Source organism: Emiliania huxleyi, assembly GCF_000372725.1.
Source record: "Emiliania huxleyi CCMP1516 chromosome Unknown EMIHUscaffold_130, whole genome shotgun sequence".
NCBI classification, from domain to species: domain Eukaryota; phylum Haptophyta; order Isochrysidales; family Noelaerhabdaceae; genus Emiliania; species Emiliania huxleyi.
The window spans coordinates 375,671-384,713 of NW_005201286.1; the positions used below are offsets into that span (position 1 = coordinate 375,671).

The window sequence follows — 9,043 nt, forward strand, 5'->3', positions numbered from 1 at the left end:
CAAGCGGATGGCCTCCTCTGCGAGCGAGGCGTGGAAGAGCAGCGAGACGGCCGCGACGCGAGCGATGTCGGCGGGGTCGCAGCGAGAGAGGGCGCGCTCGAGGAGCTCCCTGGGGAGGTCGAGGATGCGGGCGGGCGGCGGCGTGCTCGGCGAGAGAGCGGCGGTGGCGTTGGAGGCGAGGCGGCGCGAGCGGCGGCGCGACGGGGTGGACATCGGAGAAAAGAATTTGCAGAGGGCGGCGATGCTTTCGGGCAGCCTCAGCTGGTTCATTAATTGAGCCTCTCCCCTTCCTTTTAACCCTGTCAAACGACGGGAGAGACACAAACGTGAATCTCGGAGCGTTTCAAAACGGACCAGAAACGGATTCGTCGGCCGAAAACGTTACACCAGCGTTCCCCAACTCAGCCATGCGTGAGATCGTCTCCATCCAGGGTGGCCAGTGCGGCAACCAGATCGGTGCGACGCTGCTCACCCTCGCCGCCGCGCCCCACTCACCGCCTCTATCCCCCCTCCCCCCTCTCTTCCCTCCCTTCTTGCGCCGCGCAGCTCGGGCGCTCGTCCCTCACCACCGCCCGTCCCTCTCCACTGCCAGGCGCCAAGTTCTGGGAGGTTGTCTCGGACGAGCACGGCATCGATCCCACCGGCACCTACCACGGCGACTCCGACCTCCAGCTCGAGCGCATCAACGTCTACTACAACGAGGCGACGGGCGGCCGGTACGTCCCGCGCGCCGTGCTCATGGACCTCGAGCCGGGCACCATGGACTCGGTGCGGTCGGGCCCCTTTGGCCAGATCTTCCGCCCGGACAACTTCGTCTTTGGCCAGTCGGGCGCCGGCAACAATTGGGCGAAGGGCCACTACACCGAGGGCGCCGAGCTGATTGACGCCGTGCTCGACGTCGTCCGCAAGGAGGCCGAGGGCTGTGACTGCCTGCAGGGCTTCACGCTGTCGCACTCGCTGGGCGGTGGCACCGGCTCGGGCATGGGCACCCTCCTCATCTCCAAGATCCGCGAGGAGTACCCCGACCGCGTCATGTGCTCCTACTCGGTCTTCCCCTCGCCCAAGGTGTCCGACACGGTCGTCGAGCCGTACAACTGCGTCCTCTCCATCCACCAGCTGGTCGAGAACTCGGACGAGTCGCTGCTGATCGACAACGAGGCGCTGTACGACATCTGTTTCCGCACGCTGAAGCTCACCACCCCCACCTTTGGCGACCTCAACCACCTCGTCGCCGCCGTCATGTCGGCGTCGACCTGCTGCCTCCGCTTCCCCGGCCAGCTCAACTGCGACCTGCGCAAGCTCGCCGTCAACATGATCCCCTTCCCGCGTCTGCACTTCTTCATGGTCGGCTTCGCGCCGCTCACCTCGCGCGGCTCGCAGCAGTACCGCTCGCTCACCGTCCCGGAGCTGACGCAGCAGATGTTTGACGCCAAGAACATGATGGCGGCCGCCGACCCGCGCCACGGCCGCTACCTCACGTGCACCGCGCTCTTCCGCGGCCGCATGTCGACCAAGGAGGTGGACGAGCAGATGCTCAACGTGCAGAACAAGAACTCGTCCTACTTTGTCGAGTGGATCCCCAACAACATGAAGTGCGCCATCTGCGACATCCCGCCCAAGGGCCTCAAGATGTCGGTCGGCTTCATGGGCAACTCGACCTGCATGCAGGAGGTGATGAAGCGCGTCGCCGAGCAGTTCACCGCCATGTTCCGCCGCAAGGCCTTCCTCCACTGGTACACCGGCGAGGGCATGGACGAGATGGAGTTCACCGAGGCCGAGTCCAACATGAACGACCTCGTCTCCGAGTACCAGCAGTACCAGGACGCCTCGGCGGAGGAGGAGGGAGAGTACGACGAGGAGGGCGGCGAGGAGTACTAGAGTGGCGGAGAGGAGGGGGACGGTGTGCACGCGGACGCGGGCCAGTCGGCACGGGCTCAAGGGCCCTCGCGCCATCGCTCGAGCGCCCCCTCTGGTGTCAAGTGGAATGGGACAAGGGCAGGGTGAAGTTGTGTGCGCTCCTGCGCGGCAATGGGGGGGGGGGGTCTTGTGATGAGTGGGTGGGTTGACATGCTTGGCAGGGCTGTGCACTCCAATGGGCATACGCGAGCGTGGGCGCGTTCAGTGGGCATGGAGGAAGGGGACGGGGAAGCAGCGGGGAAGGGTATGGTGATGGAAAATGCGTGAGGGGACGGGGGGAGTGAGATGGAGTGGGGCTGCGTGGTGGGCTAAGGACTGGGAGAAATTTGATGACTGTAGCATATGCACGTGAATAAAGGGTGCCGAGACACCCCGCGAGTTCAGCCAGCGTATACACATCGCTGCATTCGCGCTCTCTTGCATGCTTGGTGGTTTCAGAGGTCGGTGGGGGGCGCGGCCCGCGCGCGCGGCGACGCATGATCAGCCCGGCGGCGGCGGCTCGCGGACGGGCACGTTGCACACACGCGCCAGCACCCCCGCCGCTTGGGGCTGGACGGATCGGCAAGCAGCTTCGCCACACCACCGCATCCCTCGACGTCCTCGACGGCGACGCCTCCTCTCGAGGGCAAGTCGGAGAGAGCGGCGGCGGCTCAGCGCCGAGCCCCGCTAGCCCGAAGCCTCGTTCGCGCGAGCCGCCTGCGACCCCCCCGGCCCCCTCGCGCCAATCCTCCTGCGACTACGGGAGGAGGAGGCGGGGCCGGCGCGGTGCTGGACCCCTACCCCGATCCCGACATGCCGGACGACTTGTCCGTCGAGTCTCTGCGTTTCGTGCCCTCGGAGTCGGCACTTTGAGCAACTTTCATGGCATGCTCCGCTAAGGCGTGGCACGTTCGCTTCCTCGCCCGCCTAACCTCCGCCGCCCCCTTCCGCCCGGGTTGCGCCCCTGCGGCGCCCGCATCCACATGGACCATGTTCCAAGATCCCCTGGAGTTGTCCCCACTCAAGGTTATGGGCCCGGGCCCATAACAGCCATAACACCCATAACATGTTATGGGCTGCTATGCCCAGAGAGCCATAACACCATAACAATAACTGTGAGTGGGGACAACTGGAGCCCTGAGGCCCATGGCCAGTATAGTAGTCGCCGCCGCTCCATGCTCTATCCCGCGCGGACCTGTAGCATGCTGATCTCTCCGCATCTTCCCCGGATGCGGGATGGTCTCTCGCGGCCTCGTGTACTGCCGCGAGAGCCCCACGAGCGAGGCCAGCACTGCCATTGTCACGGATCCGTTTCTCGAGGTTCTCGAGGTGGATATCCTTTGGCCGCGTTGGGTAGCGAGGATTGGTGTAACCCGAGCCACGGAGGCGTGTTTTCTGACGGCCGACCGTCAGTGCACGGAGTTGCCCCTTCTCCGACTGCCCCGGCTAGTTCCCGAGGCTCGCCGGGTTTCCCCTACGTCACCCAGGACCTAGGTCCTAGCGCGGGTGGGTTGGAGGGGGATCCGTTTTCTTTTGACCGTTTTCCATATGCTCCTACCTTGTGCCCCGGTGTGAAAGCGTGCAGTGCCGCTGTCTTGACCGCTCTCAGAGATATGTGTGTGTGGGTGCACTCTGTCTCCCCGGACTCGGTGGACTCCCCCCCCCCGCCCCCCCAGCACGCGCTCGAGTGACTGTGTGTCTCTGAGACTCTGACGTCTGAGTCTGTGTACGCGCGTGCACGCCGCGGCGCGCGGGCCGCCGCCAGTGTTATCTGCACGAGCCTCGTTGCGCCAGTGTGGCGCCTATTATCCCGTGCTGTTTGTTCCTAATCAATTCCCCCACGCCCACCCCCTGCGCCCGCTGCAGCTCCAGCCGGCAGCCGCACGCCCCCCCCCCAGCCTCCACTTGACGGATGCCGCCGCCGCCGCCGCGCACACACACATACATTCATACAGTACTGGTGTCTCAGCAGCAGGAGAAGAGAGCGCCTTGCGCCGGCATCCGCCCCTGAACCGTGCGGAGGGGTGCGGGGAGGTGATGTCGCGCCTCTTTTCTCGTGGCAGCAAACCTGCGAGCGATCGCGGCGTGGAGCGATCGCCGGCTCCCCCCTTGTCATGTGTCCGGTCAGATGCTGCGGCCGACCACGCGCAGATGCTCGCGCGAGTGCCCCTCGTAGAAGCGGTTCGTCAGCTGCGAGCACCCCCACACGGTGAGGCGCTGCAAGCGCGGCGCCGCGTCGACGAGCGCGCCGACGCCGTTGTCCGAGACGGCGCGGCACCAGCTGAGGTCGAGCGACTCGAGGCTGTCGGCGCAGTGCTCCTTGAGCGCGACGAGGCACGCGTCGCCGAGGGCGGGCACGTTGTTGAGCGACAAGTGCGCGAGCACGCCTGACGCGTCGCAACCTCGCGTGAGATCGGCCGACCCTCGCTCGGTGGCGAACGGCGGTGCGCGCGCGCGAGCACGCGCCGCCGCATGCCGCGGCGAGCCCCTCGATGGCGCCGTCCGAGAGCTGGACGCACTTGCGCAGCGAGAGGCTCGAGAGGGCGCCGCGCCGCGCCGCGGCGATGCGGCCGAGCGCGTCGTCGGTGAGGTTCTCGACGCCGTCGAGGGAAAGCTCTCGCAGCCGTGGGCACGCCTGCGTGACGGTCACCACAGGAAGTTCAGAAAGGGCTCAGAAAATGCTCCGGGCAGACCTCGCGCCGCCGGACGCGCGCCTCGGCGGCGGTGGCGACGGCGTCGGCCGAGAGGACGGTGCAGCCGCCCAAGTCGAGCGCCTCGAGGCAGTGCGCCGACCCGCCGACGGCCGCAAGCATCGAGGAGGAGACGAGCAGACGCGTGCCTGCAGGAAGGTTCCTGGAAAGGTCTAGGAGGTGTCCCGGAAGAGCAGCGAGGAGGAGTCAGAGCAGCCGCGTGCCGCGGAAGGAGAGGGACTGCAGCTGCGTGAGCCGGCCGATCGGCGCCGCCGCCTCGCCGGGCAAGTAGATGAGGTCCTGTACGCACAAGCGAGAGGGGGGGGGGGGTGAGGACCGCAAGGCCGCGGCCCTCGCCCGGCCGGCAGCGGGCGCGGGTCCGCTCCTCCAGCGCGAGCCTCTCGAGCGAATCGCACTCGCTGGCGATGGAGGCCACAAAGGCGGCGGTGAGCTGCTGGTTTCCCGAGATCTTGAGCGAGCGCAGCGCCGCGCCGCGCGCGCCGCAGATGGCGGCGACGCAGCCGTCGGTGAGGCGGTACGCGCCCGTGAGAGTGAGCGACTCGAGGGCGCCCATGCGCGCGATCAGCTGCGAGGTGGCCGTGGTGACGCACTTTCCGCAAAAGCCGAGCGAGAGCAGCGCGAGGCGCGAGTCTGGCGCCGGGAAGACACACCCGAGGTGAGCGCAGCGTGGACCTTGGCGTGGGTGCGAGGGCCCCCCAAAGCGTCGATGCGAGGGTGCATCCGAAGCCGCGTCTCCTCGAGTGCCAGTTGGGAGAGGCTCTGGATGTGCAGTCCGCATCTAGGCGCGGGGCGAGCCTGGGCAGGCGAGCGGCTCGAGCGTCTCGTGCAGCGCCTGCTCGTCGATCTGGTGGCAGTCGGGCGCAACGAGCTCCGAGAGAGGAAGCCTGCGACAGCATGCCGCGGGCGCGTCAGCGACGCACCCGCGTGCGCGATTGGCTCAGAGGGCCAAGGTACCCGGGCGGCGCGAGGAGCCGCAGCTGCGGCTGCCTGCGGCGGGGGGGCAAAGTGCGGTGGGCGTGACAGGATGGCTGGCCCGGGCCAGAGGGCGGGATGAGGTGCTGCCGGAAGAGGCGGCGGCGGCAGAGCTCCGTCGCGAGCGCGTGCTGCACTGCGGGCGTCAGCGCGCCTAAAGAGGGAGGGTGCGAGCCATCGGAGGTCCGGGAGAAAGCCCTCGACGAAGACGATGCTCGAGTCTCGGGTGGTCTCGGGCTGATCTCGGCTGATCTCGGCTGATCTCGGCTGATCTCGGCTGATCTCGGGTCATTCCGCGCGCCAAAGTCCTCGACGCAATCGATGTTGGCGCACACGAACTCCGTGGCGAGCGCCTGCAGCGTCGGCACCGGCTCCGGCGCGCTGCGGCGGCGGCGCGCGGCGGCCGCCTCGTACTCGCGCTTGGGGGACCACTCGACGAGGGGGGGCGGCGCCTGGCAGCGAGGGGCGGGGCGGTGCAGAGGGCGGCGGCGCGGCGCTGGTCCTCCTCACAGCAGGCGCACGCGGCGGGCGAGAGAGAGGGGGAGAGAGGGAGAGAGAGGGAGAGGGAGAGAGGGAGAGAGAGGGAGGCAGGACTGGGAGAGTTCTCGGACGTGTCTCGGAAGTGCCTCGGAGGTGCCTCGGAGGTGCCGCAGACGTGCCTCGGAAGTGTCTCGGAAGTGTCCCGCGCCTCGCCGCCGAGCTCCTCCTGCCGCTCGGCGAGTGCGGCCGCTCGCTTGTCAAGCAGTGCGCGCGCCGTCGCCCACGGCCCGCACCAGCCCTCGCCCTTCTCCTCGGCCGTCTCCGCCTGCCCGCCGATCCGGAAGCCCTGCAGCCGCGGGTCGCGCGCCTATGCTTCTCGCGACTCGCTCCTCCTTTGGGGGGCTGCACGACCCACGGGCAAGGTCCGGCTGGCCGCGCGCCTATTGCCAAGTCCCCGAGGCCGGCTCCGAGACCGGCTTCGAGAGGCGCCTCGAGGCGGCGACGTCTCCCGCACCCCGCCCGCCGCCGGCTCAGAAGACGAAGCAGAGGCCGCCGCGGCCGCCGCCGGCTTTGGCGCCGCCTCCGCCCCCTCCTCGGCGTCCGAGTCGGGCTGGAGCGCGTTGAGCGCCTGACGCACACGAGGACATGTCGTGGACGTGTCGTGGGCGTGTCGTGGGCGTGTCGTGGGCGTGTCGTGGACGTGTCGTGGGCGTGTCGTGGACGTGTCGTGGGCGTGTCGTGGACGTGTCGCCGGGCGTCTCCTCCCACCCTCCCCTCTCCTCTCCTCTCCCCTCCCCTCGACTGCCGAGGCGCCTCCTCCTCCTCCTCTACCCTCTCCGCTCCGCTCATTTCTTCTCCCCCCCTCTCTCCCACTGCGCCGGGCGCCTCCTCCCACGCGTCCTGCGCGTGCGCGTTCTCCTTGCGCCACTTTTTGCTCACGCGACCCTGCTCGTCGTCGCCTTCGCCACCGCCCTCTCCGCCGCCCCCGGCCGCCGCCTTGCGCTTCGCCTTGCCTCGGCTCTTCGACGCGCCAGCGCCGCCCCCCTCCCCCTCCCGCCCCTCGCCCTCGCCCTCCTCGTCGGCGCAACCGTCGTCGGGCGCCCGCACCTTCCGCCGCGCCTTGGCCTGCGAGGCGGCCGCCCCGCCGCCGTCGCCCTCCCGCTCCGCCCGCTTGCGGAGCCGCTTGATCATCGTCTCCTTGTTGCCCGACGTGCCGACGCCGGCAGCCTCGCACCTGTCAAAGAAAAGGTGCCAGCCAGTCAGGAGAGAGGCGAGACGCGTGCCGACGCCGACAGCACCCGCACCGGCGGCGAAGCTCTGCGCAGGAGAGATTGGTCGAGAGGGGGGGCTCCTCCTCGCCAGCCTCACCACCTCCCGCCTCGCCCTCCTCCTCCTCCTTGACCGCCCCCTCCGCCCCCGCCCCCGCCTCCGCCTCCGCCTCCGCCTCCCCACCGCTGCGCCGGCCCTTGCCCTTGCCGCGGCGGGACGAGTCTGTGAAGTCGCTGCTCGGAGGAGAGCAGGGCCCGAGGTGAAAGTCGGGCTGGCTGCAGCCCGGCGTGCCGCACTCCTTCTTCGCCTTGCCCGCCTTGCTCTTGCCCTTCTGCCCCTTCCCCGCCTGGCCGCTGCCCGGACTGGCGGCGGCGGCGGCGGAGGCGGAGGAGGAGATGTCCTTGCCAAGCGGCTCAGCGGGCTTGAGGTCGGTCTGGAGCAGCCAGCCGTGGCTGCCGTCCGGGTAGAGGACCTGGAAGCGGAGCCTGCCGGCGGGATCGATGCGGACAGCGACCACATCGGCGGGGCCAAAGGGGCGCGGCTGCTTGCCGCCCGACGAGCAGCCGCCCGCCGCCGCCGAGCGCGCCTCGACGCGGCAGTGCAGGAACTCGGTCGGCACCGTCTCGTCGGGCGCCGCGGCTAGCGGCGTCGCTTTGGAGGCGTCGATCCAGACCGGGCCGGATCCGCCCTCGGCGCGCACAAGCAGGCGGGTGCCGCACGTGGACGCCTCGATCACGAGCTTGACCGTCGAGCGCCCGCCCTTGACGGTGACCAGGCTGCCGATCATCTCCTCGGCGGCGGGAGCCGCGGTGGGCGCCGGTGGAGCCAGCGCGGGCGCCGAAGCTGCCGGCGACTCAAAGTCGCTGTCGGAGGAGATGGGCTCGAGGTTCAGGCGCTTAAGCGCGAGGCACTTGCCGTCGGGCGTCCGCACTCGCCAACGCTCGAGTCCTCCGTCCCAGCGCACAACCGTGGCGGTGCTGCCGTTGAGGTCGTCACGAGAGGTGAGGTCCTTGATGCGTACCTTCTGCGAGCGAGCGAGAGGAGATGCCATGGCCTCCAGGCCCTGGATGTGAGGCTGCTAACTGCACTCCAAGTGCTCCAAAGGCTCTCCCGCGCCTGTGTGATCGCCGTATTGAAAAAAGAATTCTTCGTGGCTGTTGTCTGTTTTCTTTCTTTCTTTTTAGCGAGGATCGGCGAGAGACTGCGAAAAGAGATAGGAAGAGGCAGACTCCCTAGGGTGGGCGACGGCTAGCGCACCACACTCCTCTCCTTAAAATCCCTGTGTGGTGGCGGCGTGCCGTCCTCCCATCCCTCCCTTGGGTTGTCTGTTTTCTTTCTTTCTTTTTTCTTTCTTTTTGAGCCCGGCACAAGTAGAGAGAGATACAAAACTCAAGGCGGCGCGGCGTGTGTATACACACATCGCTTTTCATCATCTCGAAATCTCGATCATGATAGCAGCTGCTTGCCGCGCCGGGGCCTCCCTCTGAGCGACCGCGGCGCGGAGGCCGGTGAGACGGCGGGCGAGAAGCACCCGTGCCCCAGCGGCCAGGATCTACCCGCTCCCTGGCCCCTCGCCGCGAACCACATACGTCACACGTGTGCAGCGTCCCGCTGCCGTAGTCTCGATGCCCTCACAGCCTCCACAGGGAGGGCGCCCCGGTCTCCACAGACCCCACCCATGCCACTCCTCCCCGCCCGCGCCCGCCGCGGCCCTC

The 9,043-nt window shown here is 68.5% G+C and overlaps 2 protein-coding genes across 2 annotated transcripts; one reads left to right on the forward strand and one right to left on the reverse strand.

Moving 5' to 3' along the window:
• Positions 1-407: 407 nt before the first annotated feature.
• Positions 408-1,878, forward strand: EMIHUDRAFT_110141 (hypothetical protein; the record flags this gene model as incomplete). Its single annotated transcript, XM_005789047.1, has 2 exons — positions 408-456; positions 593-1,878. 2 exons carry the CDS (start codon positions 408-410, stop codon positions 1,876-1,878), a joined length of 1,335 nt encoding a protein of 444 aa, XP_005789104.1.
• A 2,142-nt stretch (positions 1,879-4,020) lies between these two features.
• Positions 4,021-4,709, reverse strand: EMIHUDRAFT_226207 (hypothetical protein; the record flags this gene model as incomplete). The annotated part of the gene is made up of 2 exons (XM_005789048.1): positions 4,021-4,323; positions 4,590-4,709. 2 exons carry the CDS (start codon positions 4,707-4,709, stop codon positions 4,021-4,023), a joined length of 423 nt encoding a protein of 140 aa, XP_005789105.1.
• Between the last annotated feature and the right edge of the window lie 4,334 nt (positions 4,710-9,043).